At 37.9% G+C, this 26440-nt stretch overlaps 1 protein-coding gene across 1 annotated transcript in view; it reads right to left on the bottom strand.

Annotated features, from left to right (window-relative positions):
- Positions 1-6177: 6177 nt before the first annotated feature.
- Positions 6178-26440, bottom strand: part of LOC107076301 (protein NLRC3-like) — a 369350-nt gene continuing 349087 nt past the window's right edge. Inside the window, exon 16 of the mRNA XM_069180176.1 lies at positions 6178-6355. Coding sequence (XP_069036277.1) covers positions 6178-6355 — 178 coding nt within the window. The remainder of the gene's footprint in view (positions 6356-26440) is intronic.

The following is a 26440-nucleotide window of genomic DNA, read 5'->3' as shown; positions in this document are numbered from 1 at the left end:
AGGGCAGGCAACATGTTTCCAAGTATTTGTGGGTGAATAAGTTAAACTGATGCAGATGTTTACAAAGAAAGTGCACTACTGTGATAATTTGAGCTATATAAATATAATCATATCATTATTAATTTCTTTAGATATGCAATTTCATATCATATTCCCTATTTAACAAATTCTAAAAAGTATGAGGTTTTTTACTGCGATAACAAGTGCAAGTATTCATAGAAAAGGTTAAAGCATTATAACTTTTTAAGAAGAATGTAAACATTATATAGTCAGAAAGAGCATGTAAAAACTTTTCCAAAATAACCACAGTATGTAACCGAATGAAAGACTTTGATGCTTAAAATGTTTAGGAATTAAGTGGAATACCGTTGTGTATTTTTCCTTTAAACTACCAATACCAGCCATATACAGTTTACATCACATGTTTATGTCCCTAAATTAATATTGTTTATGACCTTCAGATACATTATTCTCCTCTTCTTTTTATCCTCAGATACTAAAATGTCCCTTTAGTTGTAAAATTCCATATTAATATTCAATATTAAGCAGATTTAAACATGCACAGTAAAGAGATTAAATGAAGCAATCGTTTCACTAACAAAAATGCACCATAAGTGCCACCTGTCAGTCATTTTGGCCAGTCAATCATGTACTGGGGTATAACACGGTGAACTGTAGATAATTTTGCATGGTATGGGGTTATACCATGCATCTGTAAGTGGAATGGCTGAAAAACAAACAACAAACCTTGGCATTTAAAAGGTGTAAAACTATTTTGTGTTGCACATGATGAGTATGTGGATATAAACAATGTATATCCATTCTTGTGAGATACTGTGACTGAGATGGAATTTGAGAAGAGCTGTGCTGCCCAAAACCCATGTATGGAACAACTACAGGGGAAGATGTAGCTTAGATGCTTATTAATCATTTTTAGGAAAGAGGAAATGACACAAATGAAATATTTTCTGTGTTGACTGACAGTGCCCCTGCCATGGTAGGAAAACTGATGTTATATTTGATAAATCTTTGTAGTATTTCTCCAAAGCATGGATGTTAAGTCATTCAAAGCACTGGAGTTTAAGCCTCTAGGTACAGAAAATATATTTGCTGTTTTCTAGGGACAATCCTGCATGGTTGATAACTACTTTGGATCTAAGGTACTTTTTGGAACTTCTTCCTGAAATGTAATCTTAGTTGTTTAAAATGTTAATGCTGTGTTTAACTTTAACAGCTTGGATGAATGGCAGCTCCTCAGGAAAATGATGAAGTATCCAACTAAATTAAAACATTACCTTTTATTGCTAATATAACTCAAAGAAATAAGAAATTGCTAAAGTGTTAATAAATTAAACACATATACAATAATTTGTAATGTGAAGTCATTTTGAGGTTTGAGACAAACTGTATAGAACAGAACCCTGACTTTAAACCACTTAAAAGAGGAATGGTTATTCAGGTGCTTAAGATTATACTCTCAGCTAATATAAATGCATTGTAGCATTTGAACTCCATCAACATCACTGTAAACAAACAATTACCCAATTCAGAGTCACAGTTACCCAGAGCCTGTTCCAGGAAGCACTGGACACAAGGGAGGACTGAACCCTGGACAGGATGCCACTCTATCAAAGAGCACACACTCACACCAGTGACAGCTTTCCCAGAAGTCTATTATGTGCCAGCACATTTGTTGACTGTGGGAGAAAACTGGAACACAACACAAACATGGGGAGAACATACAAACTCCATGCACAGCACCCCAGATTTAAAAGAGATTCAAAGATTAGAGATAAACAAATTGATAAATATTGCAAACCATACTACTTCCTATTTATTAGAAAAAATGAGGAATATAAGAGATAAGGGTAAGATTCAAATGGAAAGGGAGGCTGGCACTCCCATAGCAACTGAAGAATCTCAAATCGGCATAAATCCACTAATTCACCTTCCTGGAGAGAATCACTAGAAACTGGTTAAAGCTGCACAGACCTAGTGTTCAAATCTGGAAGAACTCTATGACTGAAAATTCAAGAAGAAAATTACCTACAGAATTAAAAATCAACTACATACAGTATACAGTATATTTTTAAAAAGGTTGTGTTTTGAGCCTCTCAGTAATTGTAAGTAGTTGTCATATGTTTACAAAGAGCCCAAAGACAAGAACTTGTATAACATTGACAAAAAAATAATTTTGTATGTCACCCTTCTTCTTTTTTGTTTTGTATTTTATAGGTGTTACGTTTTGATGCATGTGAAAATCAGAATGCTGTGTGTCTTAACATATCTAAATAAAACAATAATAATAAATCACCAGTGTTCACTTACGTCAGGTTTGTTAATTTACAGTTGGGATGCCTCCGAGCTCCAGACAGCAGTTTCACTCCTGAATCCCCCAGGCTATTGAGACTCAGATCCAGCTCTCTCAGACTGGAGTGTTGAGACTGAAGAGCAGAGGCCAGATCTTCACAACATCTCTCTGTTAGTTCACACCATGACATCCTGCAGACAAAAAGATAAGAGCACAGCTGAACATCTGCACAGCTCATCCACACCTTTCTTTCCAAGTCACTACAACACCCAGCTCAGCAGTAATATACTGCAAAGGAACAAGTAATAGGTTTATTCCATGCTGAAAAAAAGAAGAAAGAGAACACAACGTTTCGGCCGTGGAGCCTTCTTCAGGTGTGAGAGAGACAGGGCAGTAGGCAAAGGTAAAGTAGCGGGAGAACAAAGGTTGGGAGGGAGGAGGAGTGAGAGGCGGGAGCAGGGGACAGAAAGAGAGGCCAATCAAGAGGTGTGAAGTCAGAATGGGTGCAGAGAGGTGTGAAATGAAACTTCCAATGAGAAAAGAAAATTTAAAAGAACAGTAATCTGTCGTTAAGGGAAGGGTGAATGTGTGATCCTAACTGCAGAATAATTTTAGTTTCGGTGGTCTTTCTGATGTATGAGTTCGGAAAACCGTCTTTGAGAACACAGACGGAGAGATTAGTGTGGTCGTGGCCGTCAGAGGTGAAATGAGAAACAATGGGCTTGGAGAGATCTTTAATCTTCACAGCCCTGACGTGTTCTCTGAAGCGGTCTCCGAGTCTCCTTCCTGTTTCTCCAATGTAGATGGCTGGGCATTTACTGCAAGAGATACAGTAAATAAGGTTGCTGGAGGTACAAGATGCTGTCTGGGTGATCCGGAATTGTCCTGAGGGGCCTTGAATGAGTGTGGTGGTGGCTGTGTACTTGCAGGTGATACAGCGAGCTCTGTTGCAAGGGAAAGTGCCTGGTGTGGATGGTTGTTGAGGGCGGTCAAGGGAGCTGTGAACAAGGAGGTTACGCAGATTAGGTGGTCTGCGATATGAGATGATAGGGTGATCAGAAAAGAGGGCCCCAATGGAGGGATCATCCTGTAGGATGGAAAAGTTGTGGTTAATGGTCCTGGGGATAGGAAGTGTTTTAGGGTGGTAAGGAAGCACCAAAGGAATGCGGTTGTTACGGCGGGAGTTCCTGATCGGGTTAATGGTCCGGGGGGTGTTTTTGGCTGTAGAAAGATGTGTCTGAATATAGAGCACTGAATGGAACTTTTCTTTCTATATAATTCCCACTTGCTCCTAATCAAAATCATGACCCCACCTCCAATATTGATCCACACCTCACTCAGAGGTCCCAAGCTCTCAGACAGGGTTTTAACTCTTGGTATCAAAGTAGTATTGCAAAATTCTGCAAATTTCAGTTCAAAATCATGACCTAATTGAAAGTACTGCATGGTTGCCATGTTGGTGAAGGAAGACGAGAATCTGCTGGTCTCACCCCTGGCGAGAGCAAGAGTTTGCGAGGATTGTGATATAAAACTGGCCCTTCCTGCTAACTTGTCGATGTAAGCGAACAAGAAGCCAAAACTTGAAAATGAATATGAGTGTGTTTTAGTTGGTTGGCAGATTGTTCTTTTTTTCAATACTGTATGGCCTGTTTGCTGTGAAGATTAAAGATCTCTCCAAGCCCATTGTTTCTCATTTCACCTCTGACGGCCATGACCACTCTAATCTCTCCGTCTGTGTTCTCAAAGATGGTTCTCCGAACTCATACATCAGAAAGACTACCGAAACCAAAATGATTCTACAGCTAGGATCACACCTTCTCCCTTCTCTTAACGACAGACTACTGTTCTTTTAAATTTTCTCCATTCATTGGAAGTTTCATTTCACACCTCTCTACACCTATTCTGACTATACACCTCTTGATTGGCCTCTCTTTCTGTCCCCTGCTCCCACCTCTCACTCCTCCTCCCTCCCAGCCTTTGTTCTCCCGCTACATTACCTTTGCCTACTGCCTACGCCTGCTAAACCACTGGGTCAATGGAAACCAAAAGAGTAAATTTGTTTGGCTGACCACTACAACCAAGTCTGAAAAAAGTCTGAAAAAAGGGGATCTAATTGGTTCAAATTGCTGTCATTCATTATTGACCATTAAGAGCCCTAGGAGACATCACTGCCTCTGTAACATGACTCAGAAAAGAAAAACAAAACCTCAGCAACCGGTTTGTTTACTTAGTAACCAGGGGTCATCTATTGTCAACAATTACCCCTGCTGATAAGCTGGCAGTGAAAATCAATTAAAACTCCCCAAGCACTGCCCAGAGGATTAGTTCAAGTTCACATTTATTTGAACAGTATACAGTAGAATGAAATATCATTCCTCCTGGTCCACGGTGCAAATATAGGCAAGAGAGACAGGACACTGACATAGACATTGTAGACAGGATAGTAGATAGGATTGTAGTCAGGATACACATAGCACAAAGAGCAGATAGTGCAAATTACAAGGTAATACATTATACAATATACACATCACACTGGGGGGGAGGGGGGGGGGTTATATAGTAATATAGCAATAACTATTATAGCTTTTCATATTTTTGAATTATAATTCTGGATTTGTGACCATTATCATTCCAGGTCCTGTATTCACAAAAATTTAGTAACTTTATTTATATGTTCAAATTCGTCTTGATGTTTTATCCAAGCTAGTACACATATGATAACATCTACAAGCATTTTCAGCTGTCTGACAAGGCTAAAACTTGAAAATTTGATCTTTTGAAAACCAAGAAAAAAAATATTTGTTTTTTTTTCATCCTGCATATTTCTACCTGGTGAGAGGCCACAGTAAGACATATAGTATAAGAAATCTTAGACGTCTACTGTATATTGTATAGTTCTACTGTAGAATTACATTTTGTAATTGCAGAGTTATTATAAACTGTTTGAGAGGACATCATTCCAGGTGGAAATTATTTGGCTAAACTAAACTGTATCTTCAAACACAAAAACCAAAAGGAAAAAAACGTGGATCCAGAAAAAGCATTTGACAGGGTATAACAACCTTTTGTATTTAAAACTTGTAGGTTTTCACAATGTTTTTTTATATATACAACCAAAAGTACACGAACAGGCTAATAGTATTCTGTCAGAGAGCTTAAATTCATACAGGAGAAGAAGACGAGGAGATGCTTGTCACCACTGATTTATTCTATCAGAGCATAAGACAACACAAGGATACAGAGGGAGGCGATATAGCAGGAGGAACACACAATCAGGCTCTTTATAAAAATGAGATGTTATTATATACAGCCGAAATTCAACAACTTTTCCTGTTCTCACAGATGTAATCACAGACTACATCTGTTTAGTGTCAGAATAGGGATTAATTCTGAAGCAATGTTAGTGGGGAATCTATATCCCTGGAAGTCAAAAATAAATTTAATTTACAATAGGATTGGGATAAGATAAGATGTTGAGCAACTGCAATACCCAGAAACCTAGAAAACACATTAAAATATAATTAAGAGGTGCTAGAAAATCAGCACAAGCAAGACTTCAATAGATGGAAACTGCTGCCTGTCTCATTCTTGAGAAGGATGAAGACAGCAAGAATGAAGGTACTTCCAGGATTTCTGTCTTGTTCCAGACCTTCCTTATGCATCTCAATGACCATTACTAAAACATTTATTTTATGTGGTTTAAAGTCAGGGTCCCTGGCAGTTTTTTGTCTTCCTAGATGCCCCCCTTCTTTTTTGTTCCTTACTTCCTATGTATTTCTTTTCTAATGCATGGGAAAAACGGAATGTTGTGTGTCTCAGGATACCTAAATAAAACAATAAAAAACTAAGAAATCACCAGTGTTCACTTACCCCAGTGTTGTTAATTTACAGTTGGGATCCCTCAGAGCTGCAGACAACAGTTTCACTCCTGAATCCCCAAGGTTATTATGACCCAGATTCAGCTCTCTCAGACTGGAGTGTTGAGACTGAAGAGCAGAGGCCAGATCTTCACAACATCTCTCTGTTAGTTTACAGCTCTCCATCCTGCAGACAAAAAGACAGGAGAACAGCTGAACACCTGCACAGCTCATCCACATCTTTCTGTTTAAGTCTTCACTACAACACCCAGCTCAGCAGTAATATACAACATAATGTCATTATCTTCTCAGAGTGTCCATGGAGGAGGATGATGAAGATAACTGCTGCTTCAAAATTTGGGGTCCAGAAGGAAGAAGAAAGTGTCAGGAAGGGAGACAGTGGGAAACAGGAAGACACACAGAGTTACAATGAAAAGGAAAACAGAAAGAAAGACTTTGACTTTTAACCATAATAAAAATTGCTTCACAAATATTAATATATTTTATTATTATGTTATCTTCTTATAGTTATTTTAATTAGTTATAGGGTTGTTGTTGTTTTCTTCAAATTAATCTCAATGTAAATTACCAACACTGGTGTAAGTGAACTGGAGATTTTTTTATTGTTGTTTGCAGATATTTTGAGAAAAACAACATTCAAATTTGAAGAAAAAAACAACAACCAGGGTTTTAAGTATAACAACACATAAAATAAAAATAATAAACAATAATAATGTGAAGCAATAAACAGCATACAGTACACAAACACAACCCTTATATACCAAATCCCACTAAAAAGAAAAAAAAACAACGATAATGAAACTAAACAAACCCCATTCTTCCCAAAAATATACAACACTGCACACTTTTTACACGTGACTACACATACTCCCACATGTAACATAGTCAAAACACACCGACACCTTCAAACAAGAATCTCTACAATTTAACTGGAGGCACCATGGGCGACTGATTTTTTCTTAAGAAAAAAAACAATGAATTGAATAACTTAGGAATTGCATGACTTTTAAAAGCTATTAAAAACGGGTTTCGTTAAAAAACACTTTTTATGCTCATTAAAATGGATGATTTTTCTTCCTTGTGAACAGCCTGGAATCTTACGCTGTAAGTTACTTTTTAATTAAACGTTTAAAACACTTGAATTTCATAAACACAAAGAAAAAAATCATATTCTACCATCTTCCTATGGTATGAAGCAGATCAGTAGGTCTTTTTTTCCCCAATCAGAGGCTGGGAAAATAGTTCCCCGCCCACTGCTCTGTGTCAGAGAAGAGGCGGCACTAAGAGAGGGAGGAGGCGTGAAGCTCTGTAATACAGAATGAGCCGTCTGCAGCCTGGAACGCTTAAGGCACAGATCGCGTCTGCCTGTATAACTTAGTTTTTAAAATTAAGCAACGTAAATCATTTCCTTTGACTTTTCCAAGTTCTTTAATTATCAGTAAGGAGAACTACTTTCTCACCAATTATATTTATTTTTTAAACCATTGTTAAACATAGCGGGATCTTATTGTACTTCCTAATGACATGTCATGTGGAAAGATTATACATTTCAATCGCCTTTAGGTTTTTATAAATTTTAGCAAAGTGTCATCAAAACAAATACCACAAAACTATTCTCAATTGTATTTCTGAATGTAACGTCGAACTTTCTGGGGAACAGTATGTGTGGAGTTTGCATGTTCTCTCTGGGTTCATGTGGGTTTTCTCCAAGTACTCTACAGGTACCTACATACTGGTAGGGTTAATTGGCTTATGCAAATACTGGCCCTGGTGTCAGTGTGTGTGTATCTGTTTGTCTACCCTGTGATGTACAGTATTCTGTGTATTCTGGGTGTATTCAGCCTTGGGCCGTTGCTTGCTGGGATAGGCTTCAGCTCCCCTGTACTGGATAAAGAGATTAGATTTATATATATATATAGATTATAAAAAATATTTTATAGTGCTGGCTTAACAAAACAGCTTTTCCACTCTGGCACACCAGTATCCATAACTAATCTGTAAACAAATTGCCTCTAAATATAAATATCTTCAGATGCTGGCTCTGGATCAGCATCAGCTATGTTTGCCCATTCCTTCAATTTATGTGCATCCAAAACACAGTTGAACGCTAGCAATTTCACAAAATCTAAAATACAATCCTCATTTCAGTATCTATGTAAATATACAGTCTGTTAACTTTATCATCTTCCTCTGCAGTCTGTAACATCTCCTGTCCATTTGTCAAAAGTATGCCTTATACTCTAAGGAAGTGTCCTTGTTATCAGTGTATTCCTCAACTTTCCCCAAATTATCTTTTTCCTACCTACATCTCTAGTCTTAACATGCTCCATGAGAACTTACTTCTAACCTGAGCCTTTTCATCTACCACATAGTACCAAACAATCTTTGTCTAATTTTACTGTACCTGCCATTTTTTTGCATCCTGCAGATAACACTTTCAGTTATTCTAGATGAAACCTTTTCTATTACTTTGAGAAACTGAAAATCCTATTGTAATTTTCATCCCTGTGCCAACTCCTCTTCATTCCTCATTTCAACTATACTGTTACTACAGGAAGTTTCAGGTCAACATTCCAGCTTCTGTGTTGTTCATTTATTTCTTCCTCACTGTTCAAAGCTCCTCTTACTTTCTTAACTCTACTGCTAGTAGATCTTTTGTCCATACATCCACCCTTGCTTCTTTTTCACACTTTCCATCCTTCTCCTTCAGTGTCTGCAACCTGGCATCTCTTATTCTAGCCATACCTTGAATATCCATATACTTTGCATTCATTTCTAATATATTCTAAGTATTCTGTTATTTTACATATGTTGTTTTTTTTTGCAAGAGCTCTTCAGACACGCTGTTACTAGCCTGCAAATAACTCCTAATGCTTTGGACCCTGCAATAACTCAGCCTAACTTAAATCCTCAAAAACTCTTTGTATTAATGTGTTTAAATCACAAACATCATATGTAAATACCAGCCATGGAGCATTAAAAAAAGCTGCATTGTGGAACGTCATACTGATTTAGTTTATTTAAAGGGAACTAGAGAAACCAGGGCTTCTTTTTCTAGAAATGATGACTGCACATCCTTTTCACTGGGGTAATTAAATCCACACCAAGCAATCTCCAATATGTTCAGAATTTGAGAGCCAGAAACCTGATCGGGTTGCATTATGCCTATCTTCAAGTCCTTGCACTTAGTTCCTATCAGGTTTTGAGTAAACTTCAACATCCTCATCCTCATTCAGTACCTGTCTGGCTTATTATCTGTCTACTCCTCACCTTGCAATCTTCATTCGTCTGACTGGTCTTCTAGCTGTCCTCAAGAACATCTACATTCTGTGGGTGACAGGGCCTTCTCTAGCTACACCCCAGGGCTCTGGATTTGTATCCCCAGTGTAGTGGCGAGGCTTAATAATAAGGCAGAATTAAGTGTTTCTGAGCTTCCCAAATGAGGCCCCATTTCTCTGTTCATCTCTGTGGTGCAGCCACAGAGAAACTATTCATGCAAGATGTTTTCTTTTGATAAGGACAGCTCCCACAGGGGGATGCACTTAGCTAAGCCTGGCTATCATGATCAATGGTCATCCATTGGCGCCTATCTGTTTAGGGAGTGCCAGTTGGACATCTGGACTGCATTACTAAGTGTCAGGAGTAAGTGACTCATATCTCACCTTGATCAACCAATCAGGGACCGGTAGGGCCGAGTAACCCACGTGGGACTCTGATGCCCATGGAACTTTCAGCCAATCAATGAGCTGAAGTTCCTCCAGGTAAAAACAGGCAACACAGAGAGCCTGCGAGATTCAGATTCAGATTCAGATTCAGATTCAGATTCAACAATTCTAAAGGGAATTCAAAGGAGAATCCCAAGGGCAGGACATTCTCGCAGCGCGCCTCCTGACCATCCTGAGACTCAGCCCGGACAACCACGGAACGGCCAGTGTGTCCGAGTGCCAGAACTTTCCTTTGTTCTAAGAGTCTAGAGTGGAGGTTGCCAGAGAGTAACCAGCAGCAGGCCTCGTGAACAGGTCGGAACTGTGGACAGCTGAATCACTATTCAGAACTAGCTCTTCATCAGGAACGAACCGGTCCTCTTCCTGACTTGCTGGGACCCACAGTCATCTTTTCTCCTGTGCACAAACTTTGCTAGTTAAAGCCAACAATGAGCATCAGCAGCGCACCGTCGCAAGCCGCACAGCACAGCCTGGCACGGAGCCAGAGAGCGCGGATTGGACAGCAACAGCCTGCAACTGTTTCTTTGTGCCCGCAGGAGATCTGAATCCCCAAAGATTGGATGAGTATTCAACTTCAATGCATTACAGCTCGAGAATTCAATTGTTATCCCAACCAGTTGATATCAATTTAATTCCTAAGAGTTATGTACTTGTTTTGAGTATCTAATGTAGAAGTTGTAACCAAGTTCACTTTACGAAATGGTCTAAATGAATGATATACTGAACGTATGTCCTCTTGATATGTGTAACTCTTTGTAACTGATTGAATATATATCTTTTGTATTCTGATAACCCTCTCGATAAGATCTGTTAGTTTTATATGCATATTCTATGTATTAATAAATGTATCCTCGTGTATTAGTACCTGTGTGTGCGCGTTGTTTGAGTTATGTCGCATGGTTGGATTCTAAAGCCACCAAAAGAATCAACTTTGTGATTTACTGCTACAATTAAAAATTGTCTCAGTAAATGCCCAAACCCTACAGAACTGGTGCCTTCAGAGAGCCACTATGATTACATATTTGGCGTCCCTGAACCGGTTTTCCCTACACCAGTGATATTAGAGTCACTTAACCTGAGTGCATTTAAATCTAACCTCAAAACCTTTCTTTTTAGAAAGGCTGTTTTTTAGTGTCTGTATCTGCTTCATTTTCTAACATTGGTAGCACTTCTAACTGCTTGTCTTTCTTATTTGTATTTACTTTGTAACTTGTGGTCCTCATAACTGTTTTTACACCTGCTATATTGTTTTGAGATACTTGGATATGTGCTATATGAAATAAAGTTTCTTGTTCTTGTTATAGAGAAACCTGATCAGATTTTCCCTGGTTCAGAAAATAATAGGGTCTAAACTATACTGGTGTGTCACTCACAGCCTGTTTGCTAAAAGACTTTGCATACTGATCTGATTAATCTTACTGTACATATTTTCTGAGCTTTCCCCATCCTGTTAGATTTATAATTATAATCTCCTTCTCAAAAAGATTAATTTTTAAATATCTGTTTTCACTGTTACCATCTACCACCAACACAGTGACAAAATATATACTGATCTTAACTTGCCAGCTGCCGAGTCCTAAATTCATCCTGCTACAACATTGAATAAAAAATCTTTAGATTTCTATATTTATTTATTTAGTGGTTCCATTAGTAACAGGCTAAATTACTTTCTCTGAAAAATGTATTTTATGTGTTGCAAAAAAAACCTGACTTGCTTTAACACAATATATTTACAAAACATTTCCCCTCATGATCTACCTGAATGCTCAACTATTTGAGAAGCCTTCCATGAAACTATGTTTGCTACTAATTCATTTACTGTAAGGCTTTCTGATAAAATTACTGTTTTTCATGTGTTAATGTTCTGACTCTTTATGACCCATCAAACCTTCATTCTCACCCTGCCAGAAATGCACCTGATTATTCAAGCCCCTCACTCTCTGCCAAATCTGCTTCAGGTTCACATGTTCTTTGTAATACATGGCTTTCTGTGATTTTTTGTATATCTAAGGTTTTGCAAGTGTCCCTGCATCCCTTTTCTGCACTATGTCTGGTCATGACTTTTTTCTGTTTGCTTATTTCAAAGTAACACCATGTAGCGGCAAGGCTTATTAAATATAGGAGTTAAGTTTGCTGCTCCCTTGCCAGTCTCTCTCTCCCTCATCTTAGTGGTGTTGGACACAGAGAGGCCATTCCATTTGGTTCAGATTTAAAGTGTTTTTCTATCTTATAGAGTTTCCTGATATGGAACAACTCCCAAGGCTGAAATTCTCCATCCATCCTAACAAATGGTCATTCTGGCGCCTTACTATCTGGGAGATTCCTTGGGAGAGTCTCATCCCAAATTGTTTAAAACCCTAATGTCAGAGAGCATGGTTACTCATCCTCCACCTCTATCAGCCAATCAGAAACTGGTAGGGCAGGGTCTCAAATGCCCGCAGAACTTTCAACCAATGAACAACCATAGTTCCTCCAGGAAGGGGCCCCTCCAGGACATTCTCAGACTCAGTTCGGACAATCATATGACGGCCAGTGTGTCCGAGTGCCAGGACTTTACTTTGTTCTAAGAGTCGAGATCGGAGGTCGCCTGCGCGTAGCCAAAGGATCCGCCTGAGGTTAGCCCAGCAGAAAGCCACACGGAACAGCTGGTACCCCACCGTGAATGCTCGCCTGATCAACAAGTGAACTACGGTCGGAACTATCGACAGTTGAATCTCAGTATTCAGGACTAGCACTACAAATGGAATGACCGGTCTTCTTCCCGTATAAAAAGTGTGACTTGCTCGCACTCGCAGCACTCTGCTAGTTAACTAGCACTCTGCTAGTTAAGCCAGGACTAACTAGCCGGTGTTCAGAGAGCCCACTGCCAGTGCACCGCAGCAGGAATCTCTCCCTCCTTCTCCCACACCTCACACCAGGACTGCCTGGCACCAGGCCAGAAGATGCCGATTGGACGCAGAAATAGCCTGTCGGTGTTCCTTTGCGTCTGCGGGAGATCTGAATCCACATAAATTGGATGAGTGTTCAACATTCTGCATTATAGCTTGAGAATTCAATTGTTACCTCAACCCCAGTTGATATCAGTTTAATTCCTATGATTGACATACTTGCTTTTAAGTATCTAGAGTAGAAGTTGTAATCAAAGCTCATTAAAGAAACAGTATAAATGACTGGTATACTGAATGTATGTCTCTTGATTTGTTACTCTTCGTGATTGATTTTATACCTTATGTATTCTGCTAACCCTCACTCTTAAGATCTTTTATGTTTATATGCACATTTTACATTAATAATATATTCTCGTGTATTAGTATCTGTGTGTGTGTTGCTGAGTTATTCCGCAAAGAATCATTTTGTGACTTACTGCTACAATTAATAATTGTCCCAGTAAAGGCACAAAACCCCTACAACCAGCTCAATTTCTAAAAAAATTTTCTCATGTGCATTTTTGTATTTATTTACCTCTAACACTTAAATGTCCTAAATTTTCATTTGACATAATTCTTTAGACTGAATTTTAGTTTAAGCCTTAAAAAGCTTAAGGTTTTTCTAATTTTTTTTCTTGTCCTACAGAGCTCTTTAATTGTGAAGTTTCCAGCATGTTTACATTAATCTATGTACATTTTAAACTGTTATACTAATTACCAAATGACTGTTTTATGGCTTAATTCACCCTTTCCTGAACTTTTATGGCAAGCAGTGCTGGTGGTGTCTCTGGTGCAATCTTTTGCAGCTGAAATTTCACTGTTTAAAAGAATAAGAAATTAGATTGCTCATAAATCCAATCACTTATTCCCATGGTTCTCAAACTGTGGTACGTGTACCACTGCTGGTATGTGACGCGCCCCCAGGTGGTATGCCAGATGACCCTGGAAATTTGTTGTGTGCACTGACAAATTGGGTCAGGTTTTAGTATTTTCTATTTTAATAAGAGTGTCAAATACCCAGCCTACGTACTATGATACAGTTTGCGCTTGTACTTGAGTGGACACAAGTGCTACTATGTGATTCTATACCATTGTATCGGAACGCATGTTATGAACATAAGTGACCACTTGTATTTAAAAAAGTTATCTTCAGCAAATAGGGAGGTAGGAGAATGTGCATTATTTTGGAACAATGCCAATCTTGTGAGCACAGGAAAGCATAATAGATTACAGTAAAATATTTTTTACTGTAGGACTGTTCTAGGTTAATTTGAGAAAAATACACGAGCATTTCTGTGTTTCGCTCCCATGCGCATGAAATAAAACTTCTTTTAACTTCTGAGACCGACTCCTGAAACAGAAAAGGGGAAAAATGCAAGCTTGCAGATTGCTAAAGCAGGTAAAGGCCACACTATTGGTGAAGAACTTTGTTTACTGTTGGCAAAAGAGCTGACAAATATTATGTGTGGAGATAAAGCTGCTAAACAGCTCGACCTGCTGCCCCTTTCGAATGACACTGTCACTCGTAAATTTATTGATATGGCAGATGATGTCAAAAGTACACTGATAGAGCTCATTAAGATGAGCAAAGGCTTTTCAATGCAATTAGATGAGTCTGTAGATGCCATTGATTTGGTCAATTTGCTCGTTTACGTTAGATATGATTTTTAAGGCACGTCCCATGAGTACTTTCTGTTCAGTAAGCTGCTACCAACAAAAACTACAGGAGAGCACATATTTTAGCTTCTGAATGAATTTATCGAAGAGAATGGCATCGACTGGAAAAATGCGTCTGAGTTTTTACAGATGGTACGAGAGTGATGACAAGCAGACATAGCAGTGTAGTTGCACGAATTAGAGAGAGAGAGTGCTCCAGATATGAAGTGGACGTACTGCAGCATCCACTGCGAGGCCTTGGCTGTCAAGAAAATGCCAGAGGATTTAAAAACTGTTCGACTCTGCTGTCAAAGTTGTGAATTGTATCAAGGCTCAACCAAGGAATTCACATCTGCTTTGCTCCACTAAACAGGCTCATCCCTCTCACTGAAATGGTAAGTGCTCAGTGCTATTTTTATTATATGTGTATGTGAGTGTGTGCGCGCATACGTGCTCATGTTGGTCACTGAGATTTTCTGTGGTTCCTATGAGAAGAAGACTTAGTAGTTAAAGTAGGTGGTAGTTGGATGCTTTGGTTTGATCGGGGTTGGTACTTGGTCCAAAATGTTTGAGAACCACTAACTTACTCTATATTCTATATAACACAAAGTAATTGCTCTCTGAAAATGCTACTTTTCTTGTTTGTTTTGGAGACCTTGATCGATACTGATTTACGATGTCAAAACCCATTTATTTTCTATTGGTACAGATGCAGCCATTCAAAATGCGCGGCACAGACACGTACCGCTGGTAATTGGCTACGCCATCGAGCGTCATACCGCAGTACATGACTGGTTGACCGACGGGCACTCGTGGTGCGTTGGTCGGTCATAGAAAGATTTAAATGTCTTTACTGTGCCCGTTTTAGTATTGAATATTTATATGGAATTTAACCACTGAAGGGAAATCTTAGTAGCTGAGCATAAAAAGAATAGGAGCATAATGCGTGTGAAGGCCATAAACAATATTAATTTTGGAACATAAACATACAGTATTACAGTATATGGCTGGTCTCAGTACTTTAAAGTAAAAATACCCACCAGTATTCCATTTCTCCCTAAACATTTTAAGCATCGAAGTCTTTAACTAACATGTGAAATAACGTGTATAAAAAGTGGTAGTTTTAAGCTTTTCTGTGAATACGCTCGATACCAGAGCCAAAAGGCATACTTTTAGAGTTTGATTAATAGGGAATATAATATGGAATCGCGTATCTAAAGAAATTAATAATGATATAATTATATTAATGTACTACAACACAATAGTACACGCTGTACAATGTCTGTTGATACTGTTTGTGTAGGGCTGTTTCACCACTGCTCATGTGACCTTGCGGGTGGTACTATGGTCTAGGTGCCTGACTTTTACTGTCAAACTGACGAGCTGTCAAAGCGCAATGAAATCTATTACTTGATTCTTATGGACGCCCGGTCCCACCAGGGATTTAAGAAAAAACATGCAATCGCGTATCTAAAGAAATAACAGTATAACTATGTTCATGCACAAATAGTAGCATGTTACATTATTAGTTTGGGTGTCTCCTCTTGCCAGAAAGCTCTAAATTGCATTTTGAGTGAGGTTTTTGATTTTTTAAAATTACAACCCATAAATAAAGCTGATACTGTTTAGACTTTTAATTATTTTAAACTGTATTACAGCAGCACAATGCACAATATAACGTAAATCGCTACCTTTGTCTTCTGCATAATAATGTTCACCTCTCTGTCCAGCAAATGTATTAATGGTTTTTAATTACCATACTTTTATGGTACATGACTTTGCTAAAATGTATTTAAAAATAAAAACGATTACAAACGCCAGCAAAGAGAGAGAGAGAGAGAGAGAGAGAGACACAGTTTATCATTGTCAAGAAGTAATTGTTTTTTATTTTGTCAGCACCCAGACAAACGCAAACGTGTTTTTAATAAAATGCTTTTATTCATTCGTAATCAGACTCACATTCCCGAATACCCCCCTGCCCCGCTCAACAATCGTAGGAAGAACCAAGAAACAGCCTGTTAATAAAATTGTTGCAGTTTTGTTCGATCAGTATTTCCTCCCAGAATTTGTAGATCGCATTGATCAGTTCTTGCTTTGTGGTGGGTTTAGCAGTTTTCCGAACATAGTCTTTCAGCAAATGCCACACCATCTCTATCGGATTTAAATCTGGGGATTCGGCTGCAGTTTTCACCCAGTTCACTCCTTCTGCTTTAAGCCTCGCCCTTGCTGCTGTGTTTCAGATCGTTGTCTTGAAAGAGACAGTGTCTTGATCCAAAGTGCTCCCTGATATATGGGGTGGCATGCTGTTTCACCACGACTTCCTCGAAGAATTCACGATCCATAATTCCTTTGAAAATAAGAAGTGGTCCCGGGCCTCTTCTAGATATACCCCCCCAGACGTGAACCTTCAGTGGATGTTTGGGCTTTGGCTTGTCCACATATCTCCCCTTGTAGAGTGTATCTTATTTGCCTTTCCTGACTGGTGGAGCTCATCCAGATGTGTCTAGAGACACAGGCCAGGGTATCAGCTTGTTCCCCCCTCCCGCCCCTCTCTGTGTACAGTAGAGCCTCCAGTCCTGACCGGTGGAGCTCATACAGCTGTGACTGTCCTTTGAAACTCATCAAAAAAGACACACTCACCAGAGCTTGCACAACTACTGTATAACTAAAAAAGACCTCTTCACTGTGTGAAAATACAACCTTTATAAATTTATGCAGGTAAATATTAGGAATGATTTTTTAATCTATCAATGTTAGATTAAAAAAAAACACACATTGCCCGACGTTAGAAAGCATCTTGCATTACATTGCTTGAAAAATAATTTTATTTAGAGAGACTGGATAATTAATTCAAGTGTTTTTTTTAACTTCCTGAAAAACAAGTAATAATTTAACAATATGTGCAAATGATATGTCGCTGTTGTGAATGTCTGTAGAGTGTATCTTATTTGCCTGTCTTGACTGGTGGAGCTCATCCAGCTGTGTCTGGATATCTTGGTCAAATATTTGGCTAGTGTGTATTGTCTGTTTAGGGTTCTGTAGCATTCCACATGGCTGGACAGCTTGTCTCCCCCTCCCGCCCCTCTCTGTGTACAGTAGAGCATCCTGTCCTGGCTGCTGGAGCTCATACAGCTGTTTCTGGAGAGAATCCAGGGCATCAGCTCAACCGCACGGCTGGGCAGCTTGTTCTCCCCTCCCACCCCTCTCTGTGTACAGTAGAGCCTCCTGTCATGACTGGTGGAGCTCATACAGCTGTGTCTAGAGAGAATCAGCTTGTGAGCACTCTGTGATTAAATTAATTCTCATTATATTATCATTCCCACTGTGCATAACAAGGAAGATTAATAAACACAGGGTTGTTTAATGACAATCTATTGTATATCTCATGGCTAAATAGTCAAGTCTAGCCAAAAGAGAAAACATCGACTTTATTTAAACCCAACCAAAAGTATTAATGGTTTTTAATTACCATACTTTTATGGTACATGACTTTGCTAAAATGTGTTTAAAAATAAAAACGATTGCAATTGGCACGCCTGTAGCATTTTCACAAAACCTCCGAGGGTAACGAAATTCTTGTGTTGTACAGCTTTTCAGCTAAATATACAGTATTTATCGATTACGCCTGAAATTGGAGCTGCTCGCTTCGCGGTGAATAGCGACTAATAAGCAGTGAAAATATTTGTCTGTCTTTCTGTGGGGAGAAGGGAATCTGATCTGATCTGCAATCTCTGGAAGACTCACCCCCTTCTACTTTGAAAATACCTGTGAAACCAGTTTAATTCGTCACAGCCAGCACTCCCGCAGAGAGTGATGAAAACCATGCTGGGCCACTGCTATATGGCATTTTAGTTATGGAGGCGGAAAGACGCACCCCCCACCTCTGGGTGCCTGACTTGTCGCCATCTTTAACCATTCCGTGTTCGAGTCGCAGTAGGTAGAGACACGTACGAAAAAAAGTTCATTCCAGCTACAATACATATATATTTTTGTGGTAAGAGGGAGCAAAACACCAGTCTTTACTGCTAATAACTAGTGTACGATTTAAAGTTGAAATTCTGCGCCTAAATATAAAGTTAAAATCTCGACAAACGAAGCAATGTAGGAAATGCGCACACAGAAATACACAGAAAATAAATCCGTTCTGACATCTCAAATCAGTTTTGATCAAGGTCTCCAAAACGAACAAGAAAAAGAGCATTTTCAGAGAGCAATTATGCTGTGTTTATGTAGAATAAGTGATTAGATTTATGAGCAATCTAATTTCTTATTCGTTTAAAACAGTGAAACAGCTGCAAAAGATCAAGGTAGCGATTTATGTTGCATTGTGCATTGTGCTGCTGTAATACAGTTTAAAATAATTAAAAGTCTAAACAGTATCAGCTTTATTTATGGGTTTGTGTTTATACATGAACATACTGTAGTTACAGTATACTGTTATTTCTTTAAATACGCGATTGCATGTTTTTTCAATTCCTGGCAGGACCAGGCGTAAGAATGAGTCCATAAGAATTAAGTTATAGGTTTCATTGCGCTTTAACAGAAACCAAATTTCCCAAATTTAATATGTGCTTTTCTATATTTATTGTCAGTTAATTGTCCATAATATTGCTATTCTATTTTTTCAAAGAAATGTCACGGCGCTGGCTGGATTTGAACAAATCTAGTCGGGCACCTAGAGCACAGTACCACCCGCAAGGTCACATAAAAAGTGGTGAAACAGCCCTACACAAACAGTATCAACAGACATTGTACAGCGTATACTATTCTTGTGTATATATAGTTATATCATTATTAATTTATTTAGATACGTGATTCCATATTATATTCCCTATTAATCAAATTCTAAAAGTATGCTTGTTGACTCCCGTATCGAGCGTATTCACAGAAAAGCTTAAAACGACCACTTTTTATACACGTTATTTCACATGTTAGTTAAAGACTTCGATGCTTAAAATGTTTAGGGAGAAATGGAATACTGGTGTGTATTGTAACGCTTACGGCCGACAGGTACTGTGTAAGAGCCGACGTCACCACCCTTCCCTGTGATAGCAGGACTAGAGCTACTGGGCTGTAGAGAGATCTCTCTTTGGCTCACTGGGCTGGGTCACTGCTGAGCGATGCAGGAGCCCTGGGTTCAACCCTCTGATTGTGGGGGGCTGACCTAATGCGGCAAGGGTGCTTGCCTGAGCCCCTGTTGCATTGCAGTAATTTCTCTTTAAAGTACTGAGATCAGCCATATACTGTAATACTGTATGTTTATGTTCCAAAATTAATATTGTTTATGGCCTTCACATGCGTTATGCTCCTATTCTTTTTATGCTCAGCTACTAAGATTTCCCTTCAGTGGTAAAATAACACTGGTTTCCGACAAAAACAAACTAGTCTTTAATTAGGGGATAGCTTTGCTTGCTCTGTGGGTGCACACACAGAGTAAAGTAAGCTTGTTTCGGTATTATCAAAACTAATCATTAACTCATACCAAACACTTTTTTTAGAAGTGAAATTAACTGAATTGGTAATCAACTCACGCATCTCAAATAAATAAGCTGTTTGGATTTCTCACCGGTATAATGGTTTCTCCCGCAAACCCGTAGGACCCCAATTTTGGGATGGCAACAGGGGCTGGCTGAGTAGTGCCTGTTTCAAGATTGCACATGTGTGGATTGATTTGTATGAAAGTACCATTAAAAGGGGGTAGTATTTTCTAAAATAACAGTTATGTACAAAATGGAGTATGATATTGTATTTTTGGTAATAATATGTTCATTGTTAAGTTGTATATTTAATGTAGAAATCTGTATATCAGAATTCTCATTATTATTTTGTCAAATTATTTTTTGTGCTTTATAGTGGAATATTCTAGGGGGAGGAGTTTAAGGGAGTTAGGAGAAGGTGGATTGTGGGGTAGAATTGGAGCTGCCCGCAACAATCTAGTGGTTTTTTGTACAGTAATTAATGTATCTATTTCGTGCTTTGTGTTTTTTTGGGTTAGTTTGTGATTTTCACTTTGTTTTTTTTTGGGTGTGGACTTTGGGAACATAGTTCCTCATAATGAACACCATTGCACATCTTTGCAATTGTGGCTATGCCATCGTTATTGTAATCTTCTATCTACAGATGCAGCCATTCAAAGTGAGCGGTACAGACACGTACCGCAGGTAATTGGCTACGGCATTGCGCATCGTGACGCAAGATGACGCGGGGTACCGCTGTACGTGATTGGTTGACCGACAGGGGCACTCGTGGTCCGTTGGTCTGTCGTAGAAAGATTTACAGTAAACGTCTTTACTGTGCCCGTTGTAGATATTGAATTTTACCACTGAAGGGAAATCTTAGTAGCTGAGCATAAAAAGAATAGGAGCATACTGTAACGCGTGTGAAGGCCATAAACGATATTAATTTTGGAACATAAACATACAGTATATGGCTGGTCTTGGTACTTTAAAGAAAAAATACACACCAGTATTTCATTTCTCCCTAAACATTTTAAGCATCGAAGTCTTTAACTAAAGAGATACCGTAGTCAACAAGCATACTTTTAGAATTTGATTAAAAGGGAATATAATATGGAACCGCGTATCTAACGAAATTAATAACGATATAATTATATTCATCTACCGCAACACAAGAATAGTACACGCTGTACATTGTCTGTCGATAATGTTTCTGTAGTGCTTTTTCAGCAGTCAGCATGTGACCTTGCTGGTGGTGCTGTGTGTTAGGTTCCTGACTACCATGTCACATGGTCTGTGATTGAATCCCACTAAAACTATGACTCATTTTTTTAACAAACATTTCTTTCAAAAAATGAAACGTTTCCCTTGGTCAGAGATATAAATATATAATATATAAATAAATTAAATTTAACTAACATGTGAAATGGCGTGTGAAAAAGTGGTAGTTTTAAGCTTTTCTGCTAATATAATATGAAATCGCGTATCTAAAGAATTTAATAACGATATGATTATATTTGTGTACTGCGACAGGGCTGTGTAGGGCTGTTTCGCCTCTCTCTTCATGCGACTGTACCAGGAAGAGGATTTCTTTCTATTCGAAACGTGTATTTTAAAAGTTTAAGAAGTAAAAACCTTACAGCGTACACAGATTTCTAAACTGATCAGAATCGTTATCTTTGTCTTATGCATAATAATGTTCACCGCTCTGTCCAGCAAATTAATAATACACTTTATTTTATATAGTTTATATAGTTTAAATGAATAAGTAATTAGATTGCTCATAAACCTAATCACTTGCTTTTTCTTTTTATTTAGGCTCAGATTTCAACTATAGATCGTATTATTAATAACCATAATAACAACCAACCAACAAAAACAACCATATAAACATAATACCAACCAAAAACATAGATAACAACCACAATACAAAATCAAATAATCAAACCATTTTACTCTCGCAAAGTCCTCCAATTATCATAATCCCGCCCCTTATGCAAAACCAAACCTTCCTCCCATCCCAGTTTATCCTGTTTATCATAAACAAAATCCACCTCAATTTTCAACATAAAGCATTACACAAAATCAATACCTCAACACTCCATACTCAACAACGATAATTCACAAACAGCCAGAACATGTAACTACACATTTCCAAACAGACCTAATTTCCATACCCCCGCCCCTTATGCAAAACCAACATCCCTCCCCTGTTCTCTCTCTCCCCTGGCGGGGCATAAATAAATAAACATAAACGTTATATTAAATTTATTATATTTATTATATTTATAATAAAATAAATGTATTATTTATTAATACGGGATAAATAAATAAACAACGGGTTTAGAAATGAGTTATTTCAAGATGAAAAAGAAAACATACACGAAACATGGTTTTATTACGACCAGAATCGGTCTTGAGATATTTTTAACTTGATTTACAGTATTTGAGAGGTATGTCTTAACACCGATACTACAGTGCTTAAGTACTGCTCACGTATATGTTTCTAGGTTTATATTATGCATTTCATACGGTCAAATTACTTTTGAGCAACTAATAAGAAGCGCTAAACGGTATGCGTTTTAGTTTCGTTTTGTGCTGGAACCCGTGGATTGATTAGAGATATCAAGTACATACAAGTCATTTTTTAAATGTTGTAGTTCGTCTTGAAAAAATGTTACGAGTACATCATCTATCAACAATTACACAGGTTCTGTTTCCATATTGCGGATTTTGGTTAGGTATTATCAAATTCAGTGGCGCTGTTAGTTTACTGAGTCCCATGTCACATGGTCTGTGATTGAAACCTGTAAAACCGGTTTAATTCGTCACAGCCAGCACTCTTCAGGTGTGAGGGTCTTCTGCTCAGAATGAAACGCTAAAATGTTTGTGTGTATTCTAATGGTAGTGGGGGCAGGGTGTGTGGGAACAGGTTTGGTTGAAATTGCATTGGAGATCTATGTTCTTCACATCTGAAACATTTTCTCTGAAAGCATTTTCTTCGCAGTTTAACCGATCTTGTTACAGCATGTTACAGTTTACTATTATTAACCATATTAATTTTAAGTGCTTAATGTAAAATCTTGTAAAAATATATTTTCATTGTTCAAATATACATTAAGTCTGACTATCATATAATAAGTTAAATACAAAACTAAAGAAAAAATAGGGTTAAATATAATTCAAAATATTTTGCTAACAATGTTAGCTGTTTATGAATAATAAAATGTATTAACTAAGGAGTAGGATGGCACAGTTGTTAGTATGTTTTTTGTTTTGTTTCTTTTTCATAAATACAACAGTAGTACCTGATGTCTCAGTGGCTTTCAAAATTAAATTATGCAATAAATAACCACATGTAAGACTCTGATGCTTAAAATGTTTAGGGAGAAAGTGGTATACTGGTGTGTATTTTTTCTTTAAACTACCAATACCAGCCATATACAGTCTGTAACGTAGGGATTTCTATATGTCTTTATTTAGTGGTTACATTAGTGACAAAGGCTAAACTTTTAGCTTCAGTAACGTGTACATATCTCCCCTTTTTATAAAACGACATGGTTGAAAACTGTTCCAGAGCCACTGTTGTTTCACCAGTGAAAAGTACATCATGAAATGCCTCTCCCTGTTCAATCCACTGGAAAAAAGAAAAGGAGCATAAAGCTTCTGATGGTCATAAACGATATTCATTTAGGAGCAGCATCAGAGGTATGTTTTTAACTGCAGTGCATTGGAGAGAATACCATAGTGTGTTTTTTTTTTTTTACTCCCTGGCGGAAACTGGCTTCCAGAAGAATCAGTATGGCTCAGAGATTAAATAAAACTTCTTTCGCACCAAACAAATGTATATTTCTAGAAATCACAACATGATCGAATTTAAGTCATTTTAATAACAATGAATAGTCACCTATGCGTTACAATATAAACATTTATATTGATTTAAATCGCGTTTAAATCACCTTTATTTAAAACCCATAAATAAAGCTGATACTGTTTAGACTTTCAATTATTTAAAACTGTATTAAAGCAGCACGATACACAATGCAACGTAAATCGCTATCTTTGTCTTCTGTGTAATAATGTTCACCTCTCTGTCCAGCAAATTTACAATAGTAATAATAATGAACTTTATTGTATATGGCGCCTTTAAAGGTGGCTCCTCAAAGCGCTTTACAGGTTAAAAACAATACTGTGAGGCTGGGAAAACGATTTTTTTTTAAGAAATACAAAATGAGATATAATGATATGTTCCGGCTTAGACATTAACGAAGAGCATAACGCGTGTACTGTATACACTGCAAGTACAACCCCCCTCTCTGCAGGAGTGCTGGCTGTGACGAATTGAACCGGTTTCACGGGTATTTTCAAAGTAGGATGCGAGATTTCCAGCGAAAGACAACTCCCCCCCCCTCAAAAACCCAGTAAGTACAGTACTTACTAGTTAAAGGCTAGGCTCCCAACTACGGCGAAAGGAACCCTTCTTTCATTAGAAGACAATGAACATATTTTAGCCCTGAATGAATTAATAGCAAACATGGTTTACATAAAATACATTTTTCCAAGAAAGTTTAGCCTTTGTCACTAATGAAACCACTAAATAAAGACATAAATATAAAAATCTTAAGATTTTTAAAAGACATGACTTTGCTAAAATTTATTTGAAAATAAAAACAATTACAACCGCCAGGGGAGAGAGAGAACAGGGGAGGGATGTTGGTTTTGCATAAGAGGCGGGGCTATGGAAATTAGGTCTGTTTGGGAATGTGTAGTTACATGTTCTGGCTGTTTGTGAATTATCGTTGTTGAGTATGGAGTGTTGACGTATTGATTTTGTGTAATGCTTTATGTTGAAAATTGAGGTGGATTTTGTTTATGATAAACAGGATAAACTGGGATGGGAGGAAGGTTGGGTTTTGCATAAAGGGCGGGATTATGATAATTGGAGGACTTTGCGAGAGTAAAATGGTTTGATTATTTGATTTTGTATTGTGGTTGTTATCTATGTTTTTGGTTGGTATTATGTTTATATGGTTGTTTTTGTTGGTTGGTTGTTATTATGGTTATTAATAATACGATCTATAGTTGAAATCTGAGCCTAAATAAAAAGAAAAAGCAAGTGATTAGGTTTATGAGCAATCTAATTAGTTATTAGTTTAAAACGCTATATAAAATAAAGTTTATTATTAATTTGCTGGACAGAGCGGTGAACATTATTATGCATAAGACAAAGATAACGACCCTGATCAGTTTAGAAATCTGTGTACGCTGTAAGGTTTTTACTTCTTAAACTTTTAAAATACACGTTTTGAATAGAAAGAAATCCTCTTCCTGGTACAGTATGCATAGCAAACCAGCACGTCTTTTTTCTCCAATCAGAGGGGTGTCAGATGGTGTCAGCCAATCACCATTCTGCGTTGGGTAGCAACGGGTGACTGTTCTCAGGCGGAAGATGTAAACAGCTTAATGTTCGTGTTTTAAATATTTTTTTTAAATTCAATTAAACGGGCACAGTTAAGACATTAAATATACCTATACATACTGTATACAGTACAGTTTGCATACGGTAATATGTTTATGTTACGCGATTAAAAAATAAATAAATAAAAATGAAAAGTCCAGTACCAGCTGGATTTGAACACACAACCTGCCAGTTGGTAGTCACGCACCTAGACCAGTAGGCTACAAGACAGCTCACATGATCAGGCAGGCGAAACAGCCCTACACAGCCCTGCCGCAGTACACGGATATAATCATACCGTTATTAAATTCTTGAGATACGCGATTCCATATTATATTCCCTTTTAATCAAATTCTAAAAGTATGCTTGTTGACTCCGGTATCACGTTAAAGACTTCGAAGCTTACAATGTTTAGGGAGAAATGGAATACCGGTGTGCATTTTTCCTTGTGATATTTTAAGCTCTAGTTGAATGACAGGTGTCGTATTTTAAATCATTTTCGTAGTTAGAAATTATGAAACGCCCTGTTAAAAGCAAGGACGTTTTTATGCCCGTTGAAGTAAAACAAAATGCCTGACAAAGTATGGCTTGGACAGATTCCAAGTGCTTGTACAAATGTGCTAAAGAAATTATACTTTGAGTATACAGCTTGTCCAAAGTCATCCATTATTAATACTATTAGTAATATCTTCAGTAACGGCTTTGATGCATAAATATTTCTGATAAAGGTAGGTTGTGTACTTTTGTCCAACTGAGCAATCTTGCTTTCATAAAATATACCAACATTTTAATGACTGATGATTAACATGCTGTAATACACAGTTCAAAATTAAAGGCTCAAATGCTGTACATGAGAGGTTAAGCTCCCCCTGGCGGTTTTACAAGGCGACGCCGGATAGTTAGTCACGTGACACGTGAACTGCGTGATACCGCGTGATACCGCGACACGCCCACCGGGGTATGCCGCGAAATACCTCACCCATTTTGAATGGCTGCATCTGTATGCAGAAATATTTTATGCATCAAAGT

This window comes from Lepisosteus oculatus, chromosome 18, assembly GCF_040954835.1.
Source record: "Lepisosteus oculatus isolate fLepOcu1 chromosome 18, fLepOcu1.hap2, whole genome shotgun sequence".
Lineage (NCBI taxonomy): Eukaryota > Metazoa > Chordata > Actinopteri > Semionotiformes > Lepisosteidae > Lepisosteus > Lepisosteus oculatus.
This window is presented reverse-complemented; position numbering and strand designations above follow the sequence as displayed.